General features: G+C 41.0%; 1 protein-coding gene and 1 non-coding gene across 2 annotated transcripts in view; one reads left to right on the top strand and one right to left on the bottom strand.

Moving 5' to 3' along the window:
* Positions 1-258: 258 nt before the first annotated feature.
* The window catches only part of CCDC170 (coiled-coil domain containing 170), an 89,574-nt gene continuing 72,750 nt past the window's right edge, over positions 259-17,082 (bottom strand). Inside the window, exons 10-11 of the mRNA XM_078001035.1 lie at positions 3,565-3,801; positions 259-1,343 (exon numbers count right to left, since the gene is read on the bottom strand). Coding sequence (XP_077857161.1) covers positions 1,143-1,343; positions 3,565-3,801 — 438 coding nt within the window. The 3' untranslated portion in view covers positions 259-1,142. The remainder of the gene's footprint in view (positions 1,344-3,564; positions 3,802-17,082) is intronic.
* On the top strand, positions 3,365-3,471 carry LOC114677820 (U6 spliceosomal RNA). Its single transcript, XR_003729262.1, has one exon. It is a non-coding gene; the product is annotated as a U6 spliceosomal RNA (small nuclear RNA).

Genomic DNA, 17,082 nt, shown 5'->3' with positions numbered 1-17,082 from the left:
ACTGTATAGGATTTCTTCATCTTATAAGGTTGGGCTCACAATAAAGCTTTCCACTTTAAAGGACTGAGATCGGCCCTGCTGAAACATTAACAATTACCACCAGATGTAATCTGGCAGCAACAGTTAGAACAGGCAAGTTTCTTACAGGACCTGAGACCTATGTAAGTTTGATCCAAATGAATTAGGTATATTGCTTTTGCTTTTTTGAAGAAATCACATAGTTTACACCTGTAAATCTGTCATTTATGCACATTAACCCTTTTTTTTTTTTTTTTTTTTTTTTTTTTGAGATGTAGTCTCACTCTGTTGCCCAGGCTGGAGTGCAATGGCACAATCTTGGCTCACTGCAGCCTCCGTCTCCTGGGTTCAAGTGCTTTTCCTGCTGAGTAGCTTGGATTACAGGCGCGCACCACCACACCTGACTAATTTTTTGTATTTTTAGTAGAAACAGGGTCTCACCATCTTGGCCAGGCTGGTCTCAAACTTCTGACCTCAAATGATATGCCCTCCTTGGCCTCCCAAAGTGCTGGGATTACAGGCGTGAACCACCGTGCCCAGCCTAGATATTAACTCTTGATGGCAGGGGTATTTTTCTCCCTATATGCAAGCAATTCCCACCAGCATCATAGAGATTCAGGAAAAGCCGAGTCTGTGTAGCAGGAGAAGAGGCATGGTCTTTGAGGCCGGGCCAATGAGTTGTCCATCCTGGTTCCACCACTACTCAACCTCAACCTTGGATAGGTAACTCCATGTCTGAGCCCCAGAAAGGTTGTAAAATAAAAATGTCACAGCTTCTCTACATGGTTATTATGAGAACTAAATTGGCCAGTAAAGCCCCTGACTTAAAATAGATACCCCCCAATGTTAATCTCCCACTCCCATTTCCCAATCTAACTCATGCAATCTGGTGGAATTCTTCTGGATCCTAAAATGCTAGTAAATGAAATCATAGGCGTTTTTAACGCTGAGCGTTTATCTAAAGCTGACACTTTTGAGATTGTTCTTGCAAGTGATGCATTCTCACTATATCATCAAAGCATAAAATATTCACAAACTGATCAAATCTCAAAGACATGAGGAATCTGTGAAATTGGGAATTGTGTCCCACATCTTATGGCCACCTCTCTCAAGAGACACAGTGTTCAATGAAGAAGTTGTAAATGGCCTTGTGGGTGCCTATCTTGCCCAGCAGTCACATCTTTGAGGCAGACACAGGTAAAAAAGTGATGCTGATGTGAATGGATCAGTCTTTCAAGACACTTGACGATTTCGTAATCAGGAAGAGCAAGGCTGGTCAGGTTCAAGCCTAGCATCTGGGACACCACCTCCCTGAAGTCTGCCAGCTGCAATATCAAACAGAAACTCATTAACTGGGAGAACAAAATGTATCAACTACTGCTGAACCAAATGCAACAAACAAAACACCTGTAGAAAACCCAGGTTTGCATGAGGGAGGGAAATTATCTACCCTCTTCCTAGTTCTCTCACTTATAAAATACCAGATTCCAGATAAGTCCCACAGCTGCCAACCTTCAGAGATTTCACAATCCCTTTTCTGATGAGCCAACTGATGTGGTATTGGCTACTAAGTCAAGAATCCAAGTTAAGTAACCATGAATGAGACCCAGACCTCACTAAGTCTTCATTTTCTCATCTTCAGGTTGGGATTAACCATACACCTACCTCGGAGGGCTGTTCTGAAATTCAGATAACATGAAATGGTGACTGTGTGTGCTCTGCATACTAGGAAGGACTAAACAAATGTTGGTGGGGTTGTGTCAATGGATGGTAAACATGCTTTGGGATTTTAGCTGGCTGATAACCTCTTACACTAAAAAAAAAAGAAGAACAAATAGCAAGAAAGTATAAGTTAATGAAAACAGGAGGACTTCTAAATTACTATCAAGTCACATCACACAGATTGCCATTTCACAAGCCATATTCCATGGGACTACTCTGGGACTTCTATTTCTCCATTGAAAGAAAAGTAGGGGGCTGGGGACAATGGTTGAAATATGCCTCATACCCCTTCAAATTCTCATAGGCTGGTTTCTGTGGTTCCAGGTTAATGCAAAAGCAGATAAATCAGGGCATCTGGCCAACACCTCATTAAAGGCACCCTCCATGTTAGAAAACGGATGATCCAACCTGAGTACAGTTACATCCAAGAGAATGCCACCCAAACAGTCCCATCCCAGGCTCATTTACTCTGTAACCTCCTTCCCTTGCAGAGTCCAATTTGGGAATGGTTTTAGTTGTTACAGTTTGAATTTTATGACACTTCAAAATTCTTATGTTGAAATCTAATGACCAATGTGAAGATATTAGGAGGTGGGGCCTTTGGTGGGTGATTAGATCATGAAGGTGGAGCCCTCATGAATAAGATTAGTGCCCTTATAAAAGAGGCCCCGGAGAGCTGCCTTGCTCCTTCCACCACGTGAGGACACAGCAAGAAGGGGCTGACTCTGACCCAGGAAGCTGTGCTCACCAGACACCTTGACCTTGGACTTCTCAGCCTCCAGAACTGTGAGAAAGAGATTTCTGTTATTTATAACCTACCCAGTAGATAGTACTTTGTTACAGCAGCCTGAAAGGACTAAGCTACCAACCTAGTCTCCCTGATGAAAAAGTTTCTCTCAGACTTCCACCCTTTCCAATGCAGCCAAAGCTTTTCATTCCGAAGAAGTTTCCTTTCTGAGAACACTCATTGTGTCGTCTGGCTTTCCCCATCTCTGCCTGACACATGAACCAAAACAGAGGCAGCCAAAGCGGGGGGAAGAAACCTAGGATCAGAGTCCACTCTATGCCCTTTTGAGCTTCAAAAGGAGAAACAGACAAAAGCCAAAAGCAATGGAGGTCAAGTTGCCCGGTACATGTTTCTTTATGCCTGACCTCCTGATGGACTCACTAGATAAAATGCTCCTCCTTGTAGCCAGCAAGCAAATGAGTACTTTTTTATGGCTTACATCTGTGCCTGGTCGGCCATCAAGTCTGGGTGCCACTGTGTGAGATTTGTGGCTGTTTCCTGCGACTGATCTCTGCTACAGATAAGGCTTGCCTCCTGAGGCCGAAGCCCTGGTTAACGTTAAGAGCTCTGTGATGATGCAAACTTCAGAGGTGATCACCTAACATAACAGAAACCTCCCCAGAACCAGAACCTGTTTTTTCACCGAAACCCTTCCGCTGCTTGACTAAGAATGTCTTTTCCTTTCCTACAATTTGTGCCATGAAAATGTGAACAATTTTTCTTAGCGGGGTGAATCATAATGGTTACTTGAATGCCAAAAGATGCTGGAGGGGCAGGTGGATATGTTGAAAAGATATAGAAAGCTTTGTAAATTGCTTTTGAATAAATATGTGACTAGCTCTCGCTTCGGGAGCACATGTGTTAACATTGGAACAATACAGAGAAGATTAGCACAGCCCTCATGAAATGATGAAATACAAATTCATGAAACAGTCCATAGTTTTTAAAAAAGAAATGCATGAATAATTATTAATATCCAGCTCTTGAATTGTCCTGTCATTTCCTAAACAAGGTTTCATCACCAGATTTAGACCCACCTGCTTTTCTCTCTTTTCTGCTTCTTCCAAAGATTTTCTTAGTGTCTTCATTTCACTGGTTACCACTTCTATCATGTTTCTGGCCCTTTCTTTATTCTCCTTAGCCTCATGTTCTGTGGTATCCAGTTCTGACTTGACAGACATGAGCTTTTTCTCAGCTTCCTCCTTCATCTTCTCCAGCTGGTCTCTGGATTTGTTTAGATCTTCAATGGCTTTAGTCTGTTCCAAAGTTTTAATCTAGGAAGTCAAGAGAATGCTGATAACTCCTTTTGTATTTATTTAGGAAAACTGTATAAACATGACATATCAGAAGTCAATGGAATTCGCTTCATACCTTTTTTATGAATAAAGAATGGAGTTCATCTCAAACAGTTACAGATTTTGCTAAGCCTATGTGCTGGACAAACATGTCTTAAGACAGTTACAGCTAAAAACAACATATTAGAGTACACTTATTTGAAAAATCAATGAGATAAAACTGTAGACAGCATAATTCTGGGGTCAGATTTTAAAATTAAGCCTGCTGGTATGTGCACACACATTCTATGAGCTCCATAAGCAAAAGCAGCTTCAACTTTCTGCCCCGACCAACGGGACATTGCTGGTATATAAACATCAGGGAGAGCGAAATGTCCCCTCTTCTAATGCTCTATCCCGTGAGAGCCCCACCTCAAATCCACCTCAGCAAGTCTTCACAACTGCTGTGAGGAAAATATAGATGGGCAGTTTTTCAGAAGCGTTTCTAACTTTACCAGTGAGTCTGGGAGGTGAACAGCTGCAACTGTGGGGAGGACTGGTGTCTTCCTCTGAGAAGCTGTCCAAAGATCTTCAAGCCAAAACACACAGTATGCTGGAGGGTGAGGCACATTCTCTGTGTTAGCTTATTATTTAAGATTAGGCCAGAGTTGCTTACAAAAAGAATTTAAGGCCAGGCGTGGTGGCTCATGCCTGTTATACCAGCACTTTGGGAGGCCGAGGCAGCCAGGTTACCTGAGGTCAGGAGTTCAAGATCAGCCTGGCCAACATGGTGAAACCCCGTCTCTGCTAAAAAAAAAAAAAAAAAAAAACACACACACACATATACACACACACAAAAGTTAGCCAGGCATGGTGGCAGGCACCTGTAATCCCAGCTACTCAGGAGGTTGAAGCAGGAGAATTGCTTGAACCCAGAAGGCGGAGGTTGCAGTGAGTTAAGACTGTGCAATTGCACTCCAGCCTAGGCAACAGAGTGAGACTCGGTCTCAAAAAAAAAAAAAAGAATGAAATTCTGACACATACTACAACATGGATGAGCCTTGAAAACACGCTAAGTGAAATAAGCCAGACACGAAAGGGCTAATATTGTATAATTCCACTTATATGAAGTACAGAGAATAGGCTAATTCATAGAAATTGTATGTAAGATAGAAGTCACCAGGGACTGGGGAAGAGGCGAAATGAGAGCTATTGTCTGATGGGCACAAAGTTTCAGTTTGAGACTATGGAAAGAGTTCTGGAAGTGGATAGTGATAATGGTTGTACAATATTGTAAAAGTACTTGAAACACCACTGAATTGTATACTTAGTAATGTTAAAGTGATATATATTATGTTATTTTTATTTTAGCACAATAAAAAAAGAATTTGAAGCAACTTCACACAGACACAAATTGTTTTGACTAATCATTAAAAACAATACAAATGAGCTACAATTTAGTATCCACTAGGTTGGCTAAAATAAAAAAGACAGACAATCACAAGTGTTAGCAAGGATGTGAGGAAACTAGAACTCTCATACACTACTGGTGGGAATGTAAAATGGTGTGGCTACTGTGGAAAATAGTTTGCCAGTTTTTAAAATATTAAACATAGAATTACCGCATGACCCAGCAATTCCATTTCTAGGCATATGGGCAAGAGAACTGAAAATTTATGCCCACACACAAACTGTACACAAATGTTCATAGAAGCATTATTCATAATCACCAAAAAGTAGAAACAACCCAAATGCCATCAGCTGGTGAATGGAAGAACAAAATGTAGTATAGCCATACAATGGACTATCATTCAGCAGTAAAAAAGAATAGAGTACTGTGACATGCTACCACATGGGTAAACCTTGAAAACATCATGCTAAGGGAAAGAAGCCAATTGCAAAAAAGAACACATATTCTATTATCCCATTTACATGAAAGATCCAGAAAAGGCCAGGGGCTAGTGGGAGGGCAGAATGGGGAGCAACCATTTATGGGTACAGGGTTTCTCTTGGAGGTGATGAAAATGTTCTGAAACATGATAGTGGTGCCATTTGCTATATGTACATATACTAAAAATCACTAAATTGTACATGTTTTTGAGACAGAGACTTGCTCTGTCACCCAGGCTAGAGTGCAGTGGCACAATCTCAGCTCACTGCAGCCTCTGCTTTCTGGTTTTGAGCAATTCTTGTGCCACAGCTTCCCCAGCAACTGGGATTACAGGTGTGCACTACCATGCCCAGCTAATTTTTGTATTTTTAGTAGAGACATGATTTTGCCATGCTGGCCAGGCTGGTCTTGAACCCCTGGCCTCGAGTGATCCTCTCACCTTAGCCTCCCAAACTGTTGGGAATACAGGTGTGAGCCACTGCACCCGGCCTAAATTGTACACTTTTAAAAAGGGAATTTTATGATATGTCAACTGTATCTTGATAAAGCTGTTATTTGAAAGTGCATTTACAAGGAAGCTCTTTAAAAGGATCAAAATAAACTAACTTGAAATAAATAAATAAACATATCAGTAAGGAATGAATAGACAAAGAGCAAACAAAGACCAGTACAGCTCTGAATTTAGTTCTGCGCTTCCTGACAATTGAGATAAAATGTTCAGGTATATTCTCAAAGAAAAAGCATTATTTCATGTTTTCGTTTCGTGGTTAAATCATTAAAAAAAAAAAAAAAGTAAGAAAGTAACAGAATAAAAGATACCAAATATTAAGTATTTGCTGTCTTCTTCCTTCCCTCCCAACCCTTCTTTCCTAAGAAGAAAAGATGTTTTATTGATGCATCTACTTTTTTTTTTTTTTGAGATGGAGTCTCCCTCTGTCGCCCAGGCTAGAGTGCAGTGCCATGATCTCCGCTCACTGCAAGCTCTGCCACCTCCCGGGTTAACGCCATTCTCCTGCCTCAGCCTCCCTAGAAGCTAGGACTACAGGCGCCCACCACCACGCCCGGCTAATTTTTGTATTTTCAGTAGAGACGGGGTTTCACCGTGTTCGCCAGGATGGCCTCGATCTCCTGACCTCAGGATCCACCCACCTCGGCCTCCCAAAGTGCTGGGATTACAGGCGTGAGCCACCAGGCCCGGCGCATCTACTTTTATCTAATTGCTTCTAGGGTAGAATTTGGATAAAGGGGGAGATTGTCAGGAAGGCAGCAAGCCAGGGAGGCTAAATTGACCTACATGGTAAAGAGCTGAGAGAGAAGTAGGGAGAAAGATGAAGAATTCTGTGCTAACTAGGCTGCGGGAAAGCCTTCTTGAAGAAACCTAGAATCATGCAAGAGGAAACTGTGAGAAGGCATTGGTGTTGTGCAGCAAGGTAATGAGAGAGAAAGGGGAATGAGAATGTTGCTGCCCCTGATGAATGAAATCTCTTTGTGTTTTTTTACTGATGATAATAAAACTAACAACTGTCATTTAGTTGCTCAACTCCTGATTATGTATTGCTAAAATGCTTTGAGATGACTGTGACTTACATTGATGACATTTGGAGACTACTGTCACAGATTGAAATCTCTCCCTAGGGTTGGGCTTAGAGTGCATCTTCACTGTGGCTGAGTATCTGAATCATGGCACAAGTGAGCCTGTTCTATACTCTGAAGGCTCTCACTATCCCACTAGAAAGTCTGAGAAATGGGAACAACTGTTCTAAGATTAGGACATGATCTAGAGGAGATGTGACTGCTTGGGATATGGATATCCAGATGGAAAAAAACATCAGATTTATTTATACCATTTTGTGTGACATCACTAAATTGAGGAATCTTGAGTCAAATACCTGCTGAACTCATAAACCAGAAACCAGTTTTGGCCAGGCGCAGTGGTTCACACCTGTAATCCCAGCAATTTGGGAGGCCGAGGCGGGTGGATCACGAGGTCAGGAGTTCGAGACCAGCCTGGCCAAGATAGTGAAACCCCGTCTCTACTAAAAATGCAAAAATTAGCCGGGCGTGGTGGCGGGCACCTGTAATCCCAGCTACTCTGGAGGCTGAGGCAGGAGAATCACTTGAACCCAGGAGGCGGAGGTTGCAGTGAGCAGAGACCACACCATTGCACTCCAGCCTGGGTGACAGAGTGACACTCCATCTCAAAAAAAAAAAAAAAAAAAAAACAGTTTTGACCTATTATAACCCATAGAACTTCTTAAGGCACAAAACTTCTTTTGCTATAGTCTGAATGTTTGCGTCCTCCTAAATTCATATGTTGAAATTCTAACCACCACAGTGATGATATTAAGAAGTGGGACCTCTTCTTAATATCAACTTAATATCTTCTTAATAACAACATGGGAAGGTGAGCAGGTTATGAAGGCAGAGCCATCACGAATGGGATTAGTGCTCTTATAGAAGAGGCCCCAGAGAGCTGCCTCACCCCTTCCACCATGTAAAGACACAACAAGAAGGCATCACCTATGAACAAGGAAGCATGCTCTCCCCAGACATCAAATCTGCTGGCACCTTGATTTTTAGCTTCCCAGCCTCTAGAACTGTAAGAAATTTCTGTTGTGTATAAGCCACCCCGTTTACGGTATTTTGTTACAGCAGCCTTAATAGACTAAGATAACTTTCTTTCTTTTTTTTTTTTTCAGATGGGGTTTCACTCTTGTCACCCAGACTGGAGTGCAGTGGTGCAGTCTCAGCTCACTGCAACCTCTGCCTACTGGGTTCAAGAGATTCTCCTGACTCAGCCTCCAGAGTAGCTGGCACTACAGGCGCCCGCCACCACTCCCAGCTAATTTTTGTATTTTTAGTAGAGACGGGGTTTCACCATGTTGGCCAAGATGTTCTCAATCTCCTGACCTTGTGATCTGGCCGCCTCAACCTCCCAAAGCGCTGAGAGACTAAGACATCTTTCTAGACAGAGAGGAGGTCGATGGCAAACATTCTCAGACAGGTTTGTAGCTATTGACCTGGCTCCATCCAAAGGAGATTAAATCCCTTGGAAATTGGCAGCTTCTATGAAACTTACAATCAAGAAGGCATAAGAACAACTGCTGCAGCTTCAGAACTATGCAGGAAATAAAATGTCAACAGCTGGGAGAAAAAATTCTAAGTGAGCAACAGAGCCAATGAAACATATCACCAGTAGAGCAGACACCTGAGACAGGGAAATAGCACCCACTAAGTGCAGGTCTACAGGGGCCGACCTTGCAGACCATTTATGGATCCCAAGTTATCAAAACATTTATTTGATTACGAACTGCATAGTAGATACCAATACATCAGAGCATTGTCTCCATGGTAATGCCTACGTGTGCTGATTGTATTGTGGTCATGTAAAAGAATGCCCTTGTTCTTAAGTGATATGTGGGAAAATATTTGGGGGGTGAAGTGTCATGATGTTTGCTACTTACTCTCACATGCTTTTGCAAAAATAAAACATCTATCTCTCTCTCTCCAAGCAAAATACAGTAATCAGTAAAATATTAACAATCTATGTGAAGGGTAAAAGATTATCCATTATACTATTCCTGCCATTTTCTACAGATTAGAAAGTTTTCAAAACAATTGAATATTTTCAAAACAAGAAGTTGGGAAAGGGAAAGTATTGATCATGGATGCTACTAGTAGAATTTTTTAAATATATATATATATACACACACACACATATTTATAAGTTACATAAGCATATTGCTCAAAATAATATATTCTGTAGACCATTAAACACTTTACAAAATGGGGACATTACATTGATTAAGTAAATATCAATTTTTAAAACAAAGTGATCTCTCTTTAAAACAAAGAAATTCCTTTCACATACAAACTATCTCACTGCTACAAAGAAAATATGTGGCAAATGGTAAATTGCTGGGATTGGTATGTTGAATTTTAAACCTTGTATCTATAAAAGAACAGATACATTCAGCCTGTCTGTTCAGATTGGGAAAACATTTACAGTGGGCTATCTACCAAAGGTGATGGAACACAGCTTGGAGGTCTAGAAGCTCATGAATCAAGTCCTAATGAGAAGAATTTGTTGCCAAGAATCTCTAAAAAATATGAGACTTTATCAGAATCCTCAGGGCTGCCTGAATCTTTGTTCCCAGGAAGCAAGAACAAGTAATGCAGCTCTGAGCCAAGCCACCAGGGCAGAACAGGGAGCCAACAGTGGTGAAGAAAGCCTCAAACCCAACAACAGATTCCTGAGAGTGGAGTGGGACTAAGTTGGTTTCTTAATCTTCCTAAGGGAACTCCTCAGACCCAGCTCAGAGTTCAGCGAGAGACTGTGCCCCTAATTCTCTTCCAGTGGGACAGAACTGGTCATAAACAAGATTGATGTGCCGCTCAGACTCGAGCAAGGGCAGAGAAGGTTCCAAGTGTGCTTCGCTGTCATAAACACTGTATCTATTGTCTGCTTCCTTAAAGAAAATAATTTTAAAATCCGGTGAACAATTATCTCATGTTATAAGGGCCAAAGGCCCAGAAAGGGAAGATGACTAAATTTAATTTTTGATGTGTTGGCTTCCTGAGAGGATCTAAATTCTCCAGCTGGAAGGTTTCAGGAAGCTGCACTGAAAACACCACCCAGTAGGAGCCAGGAAGTGAGCACAGGCTTTCTGAATGGGATAGGACGGCAAAGTGGGAGAGTCTTTTGATGGCCCAAATAGATACTGTGTCCCTCTTTGAAAAGGACACAAAAATTTAACTAAGTAGAAAACATCATCAAGATGGCTAACTAAAGGCAACCAACACTCATCTCTACCACAAAGAAGGACCAAAACAACAAATAACCACACATCAAACAGTGTCTAGGGAGGAACACTGGAATTCAGCAAGGAAGTGACAAAGACCTTCTGAGATGCAAAATCTCAGGAGGGCAGCATAGAAAGGAAAACAAAGCAGTCAGCCAGGATCAGCTTGGAGCAAAGAGAGACTTCCCATTGCAGGAAAAAGGGAAGTGGGAGATCCCCAGCAGTCCACATGCACACCATGGACACCTATAAACTTAGCTACCGGAGACCTCAGCCCTTACAGGACACAAGCCCAGTATAGGCGGCTGCCCGGAGTCCATGTGACCTCATTATTCCAGAGAGGAAACTTATGCTGAGGCAAACTCACTTTCTGAGACTGAAAGTGCATGCTCCCCAGAGCCTGACAGCCACCTACTCATGGCCTTCTGCCATGACCACTGGCAATCCGCCCCCACTTTCAGTGGTAGGACCACCTCATCCCTGCATGTGTCACCAGAGGCCCAAGGACCAGCCTGCCAAGCATCTCCATCCCCAGCAAAGCCACACCACAGCCTCCACAAAACACCACACCCTGAAGTAGTCACAGATACTGCTAACACTGATTACAGCTAAAGAAATCATACAGAGAGTACACAACTGTACCCTCCCAGAACCAAAGCCAAAACACTCTACCCAATCAACAATATAGGCCGTATCTACAGGAAAAAGTCTTTCCCTACCAAAGAGGCTTCATAAAATTGGAAGAAGTGCTTGTTTCAACAGATGTACAGATATAAACATAGGGACACAAGACACATGAAAAAAGCAAGTACACCTCCACAGGAACACAATAAAACTTCAGTAACAAATCTCAAAGAAAAGGACCTCTATGAAATGCTTGACAAAGAATTCAAATAATGATCTTAAGGAAACCCAATGAAATAAAAGAGAACACAGATAATTCAATGATCTGAATAAGAAAGTCAGCAAAGAGATAAATATATTAAAAAAAAAAAAAAAAAGAACCAAGGTTAAATCTTGGAACTGAAGAATTCAATAAATAAAATTAAAAACACTATTGAGAGCTTCAACAATAGACTAGATCATGCAGAAGAAATCATTTCTAAACCTGAAAACACATCTCTTGAAATAACCCAGCCAAAAAAAGAAAAAATAATGAAGAAACTCTATGTGGCATAGGAGCACCATTAAGTGAACAAATGCTTGCATTACTGGAAGTTACAGAAGAAAAAGAGATGGAAAATGCATTAAAGTCCTGTTTAATGAAATACTAGTTGAAAATGTCCCAAATCTTATGAGAGATATGGACAGACAGAGACAGGAAGCTCAAAGATCCCCAAATAGAGTCAGCCTAAAAAGGTCCTCTTTCAGGCACATTAAAGTCTAAAAGTCAAAAGTCAAAGACTAAAAGAGAATTTTAAAAACAGCAAAAGAAAAGCATAAAGTCACATAGAAGTGAATTTCCATCAGATTAACAGTGGATTTCTCAAGAGAAATGTTACAGGTTAGGAGAAAATGGGAGTCAAAGTGCTAAAAGGAAAAAAAATGCCTATCAACAATACACAGCCAACAAAGTTATGCTTCAAACAAGAAAGAGAAACAAGTTTTTCCCAGACAAGTGCAAACTGAGGGAACTCATCACCATTAGACAAGTCCAAGAAGAAATGTTTAAGAGTCCTACATCTAGAAGCAAAAAGATTATATTTACCAGAATGAAAACACATGAAAGTTAAAACTCACTATTAAAGCAGATACACAAATGGGAAAGAGAAAGGCATCAAATGTTATCACTACAAAAATCACCAAACTGCAAACTGCAAAGATAAACAATAAGAGAGGAAAAAAGGAATAAACTATACATTAAAAAAACAGAAAACAATTACCAAAATGAAAGGCCTAAGTCCTCACTTACGAATAGCAACCTTGAATGTAAATGGTTTAAATTCCTCAATTAAAAAATATTGACTGAAAATACATTTATGTCCAAGGTCAACCCCTGTAGACCCACTTAGTAGGGGGCATTTTTCTGTCTTGAGTACCTGCTCTACTGATGCCATCGCAAACAAACAACAAAATGGTTATAACAAGTTCTTACTTATCAGTAATAACATTGAATGTAAATGGTCTAAGCTCTCCAATTAGTGGCTAAATGGATTTTTTTAAAAACTCAACTATATGCTGCCTATAAGAAATTCACTTCACCTGTAAAGACACACATAGACGGAATGAAGAGATGGAAAAACATAATTTAGGCAAACAAAAGCCAAAATCAAGCAGAACTAGCTATACTTACAGAAAACAAGCTAGATGTTAAGTAAGCAAAAGATGAAAATGGTGATTATATAAGGATAAAAAGAACAATTCAACAAGAGGATGTAACACTTGTAAATATATATGTATCCAACACATCCAGATACATAAAGCAAATATTGTTAGAGATAATGAGAGATAAATTCCATTATAAAAATAGTTGAGGTCTTCAACACCTCACACTTGGTATTGGACAGATCCTGTAGACAGAAAATCAACAAAGAAGCCTTGGACATAAACTATACTATGGAACAATTTGACCTAATAAACATTTACAGAATATTTCATTCAACTACTGCAAAATACATGCTCTTTTCATCAGCACATGGAACATTCTCCAGGATAAACCATACGTTAGACCACAAAACAAGTCTCAACAAATTTTTTAAAAATAGAAATCACATCAAGTATCTTTTAAGACCACAGTGGACTAAAATGAGAAATCAATCACAAGGGAAACTTTGGAAATTCTACAGATACATGGAAATTAAACAACATGCACCTGAATGACAAATGTGGTCAAGGAAGAAATTAAGAAGAAAATCCAAAAAATTCTTGAAACAAATGAAAATAGAAGCACAACATACTAAAACCGGTGAAATACAGCAAAAGCAATACTAAGAGAAAAGTTTATAGCAATAAATGCCTACATCAAAAAGATAAAAAGGTTTTTTGTTTCAAAATGGTGGCATAGGCCGGATGCAGTGACTTACACCTGTAATCCCAACAACTTGGGCAGCACAGGTGAGTGGATCACCTGAGGCCAGGAGTTCGAGACCATGCTGGCCAAAATGCTGAAACCCCATCTCTACTAAAAATACAGAAGTTAGCCCGGGGTGATGGCACATGCCTGTAATCCCAGCTACTTGGGAGGCTGAGGCAGGAGAACCACTTGAACCCAGGAGGCAGAGGTTGCAGTGAGCCGAGATCACGCCATTGCACTCCCACCTGGGCAACAGAGTGAGACTCTGTCTCAAAAAAAAAAAAAAACAAAAACTGCGGCATAGAAGCAAGCTGGTGGCACTGCTCCCCCAAACCCCAAGATACACAAAAACAAAAACAAATATACAGCACCAAGATTATCACCAGCAATAGCCCAGAACTCAAATATAAGGATGAGACAGTTCCTGGAGCCAGAGAGAAGTGAAAAAACTCTAAGCAGAGAGTGAGAAAATCAGACTTCCATAGCCACAATGCCTCTCCCCACAGTCTTCCCAGCACCACAAGGATAGGAAACCTTCCCAGACTCATGGTTTCTACAATGGAAAAAGTAAGATCGAGGTGAACAACCAACTTCCCCAACATCTTAAGTTCCCTAGTAAGAGGCCAGTTCCTGCCTCAACCCACAGAAAGCATCTACTTTGAGTAGCTGAAGGGAAAAATATATCTGAGGACAGCCAGAGACAAACAGGGGAGACAGCTCTTTAACTTGACCAAAGGAAATGCCAAAACAGAGTGGCATCTTGTTCAGCAGGACCACACTGTAGGACGTATGTTCCATACATCTCCTAGGCACGAACTCTAGCTAGCCTCCCACACTGCCAGAATATCCCCTTTGGGACATTTCCCATTTGGGACAGGCAACGCTCCAATCATTTACGGAAGCTGAGGCAAACACAGGCTTGAGGCATCATCAATCTATGTATCAATACTATTCTACCATAATAAAGCATGAAATCCTGTCATTCACAGCAACGTGGATGAGTCTAGAGGATGTTATGTAAAGTGAAATAAGCCAGGCACAGAAAGAGAAATACTACATATTCTCACTCATATGTAAAAGCTAAAAAAGTTGAGTGCATAGATGCAGAGAGTAGAATTGTGGTTACTAGAGGCTCGGAAGGGTGGGGCAGGGTTTAGGGAAAGGTTGATTAATGGATACAGAATTACAGCTGGATAAAAGGAATACGTTTTAGCATTCTAAAGCACTATAGGGTGATTCTAGTTAACAATTTATTGTACATTTTCAAATAGCTAGAAGAGAATATTTTGAATGTTTCCAACAAAAATAAATGATAAATATTTGAGGCGATGGATACACTAATTACCTTGATTTCTTCATTATACATCGTATACATGCATCAAAATATCACTCCGTATCCCAAAAATATGTACAGTTGTTATGTGCCAACTAAAAATGAAAGAAACAGGTGTAACTAAGCAGGAATGTAGCAGAAATCAAAGATGGATGTTCAGCACTTCAACCCCTTACCTACCACAGGAGTGTGTGTCAAAATCAGGGTAATTAGCTTTATTCATCACCTCAAACATTTACCATTTCTTTGTGTTGGAAACATTCAAAATCCTCTTTTCTAGCTATTTGAAGATACACAATAAAGTATTGTTAACTATAGTCATCCTATACTGTTATAGAACAGCTGTAATTTTGTAGCCGTTAACCAAGGAACCTTTCTCAGTTCCTAATAAGGACACACCCTTCCATTCCTTCACCATCTGACCCCTAGGAGCATGCCTCTTGCTGGAGATCTGCTTGCTGTACACGTTCAGAAGTGGGAAGAGCTCAAAGCAGTCCCAGAAATCCAGTGGATCTACATCATCAGAGCTGAGTACGAGATGGGAGCTCAGGGGGAAAAAATTAAGGAAGGCTATACTCATTGGGTTGGAGAATGTTCTGGAGTGGGGAAGGAATGTGGGGAGAGGCTGTCTTGTCTGGGAGATATAAAGAGAGTTAGAAAGTTGGAGAGAACTTCACAGGTGGCTGAAGAACGTTAATCCCTTTTGGTGTTTCCTTGAAAGACGGCAATGAAGAGAATGAGCTTTCCACTAGTTTTTGGTTGTCTGACTGCTGATCTTTGGCCACAGCTCCCTACTAAGGTTGGGCCACATGATATAGGCTGATAGCTGATGGCTCTCCACCAAATAGCTATTCTTACTTTCTTTCTTACTGTACAGAATAAAGACCCATTTCTCAGACTGACTTCACTTACATGAGGTCCAGGGACTAAGTTGGACCTCATTTCTGGCCAATGGAGACATAAGAAGTGCTGTATCATTCCTGGAAAGCAGCACACAAGGTGTCCTTCCACCGTTCCTCCTTTCTGATGACTAGAGTGAAGCTGGAGCCCCAGCAGCTAGCTTGGCCTAGAAGATGGCATTGAGGACTAAAGCTATTGCTAGGATACTGAAGCAGAAGGTTGAAAACTGAGGTTGCCGGGTGCTTCTTTCCAGTGAGAAGGGAGTAAACGCCTCTCCTCTCTAAGCCACTGATATTACGGGGTGTTTCAATATATTGAGCTGAAACTAATGATAACTGATACAGGCCCTAAAGCACCTAGCATGATGTGAATTATGCAAAGCACTTTCTTCATCCTCTGCCATTCTGCCACATGATTTCAGTACTTGGCATTTGGATTTGTGTATAAAGCTATATTTGTGCCAATGAGTAGTTATCCTGGGCTAAAGAGAAAACGGTAAAGGCAGAGTTAACATATAAATGTGTTCATGCAAAGTGAAGGCCAAACTATGTCATGGCATAGGCATAAATCAAGTATCTGCAGTATTAAAATAAAACACATGGTACAATAACTCCTATACCCTTAGGGAAAATAAACTTTAGACATGCCAAACTCAAAAGAACTTGTATCATGAGCAGTTGGTACCACACATTCTTATTAATGGATGTATTAGCCCATTTTCACATGCTATAAAGAAATACCTGACTGGGCACAGTGGCTCATGCCTGTAATCCCAGCACTTTGGGAGGCCGAGGCAGGTGGATCACCTGAAGTCAGGAGTTCACAACCAGCCTGGCCAACATGGTGAAACCCCATCTCTACTAAAAATACAAAAAATTAGCCAGGCATGATGGCACACACCTGTAATCCCAACTACTCAGGAGGCTGAGGCAGGAGAATCACTTGAACCCGGGAGGCAGAGGTTGCAGTGAGCCGAGATCGCACATTGCACTCCAGCCTGAGTGACAGAGCAAAACTCCATCTTAAAAAAAAGAAAAAGAAAAAAGAAATACCCGAGACTGGGTAATTTATAATGGAAATAAATGTAATTGACTCACAGTTCTGCATCGCTGAGGAGACCTCAGGAAACTTACAGTCATGGTGGAAGGGGAAGCAGGCATGTCTTACATAGTGGCAGCAAGAGTGACAGCATGTGAAGAAGGAACTGTCAAACACTTATAAAACAATCAAATCTCATGAGAACTCACTCACTATCATGAGAACAACATGGGGAAAACCGCTCCTGTGATCCAATCACCTCCCTCCCTCAACACATGGGGATTACAATTCAAGATGACATTTG

Source organism: Macaca mulatta, chromosome 4, assembly GCF_049350105.2.
Source record: "Macaca mulatta isolate MMU2019108-1 chromosome 4, T2T-MMU8v2.0, whole genome shotgun sequence".
NCBI classification, from domain to species: Eukaryota; Metazoa; Chordata; class Mammalia; order Primates; family Cercopithecidae; genus Macaca; species Macaca mulatta.
This window is presented reverse-complemented; position numbering and strand designations above follow the sequence as displayed.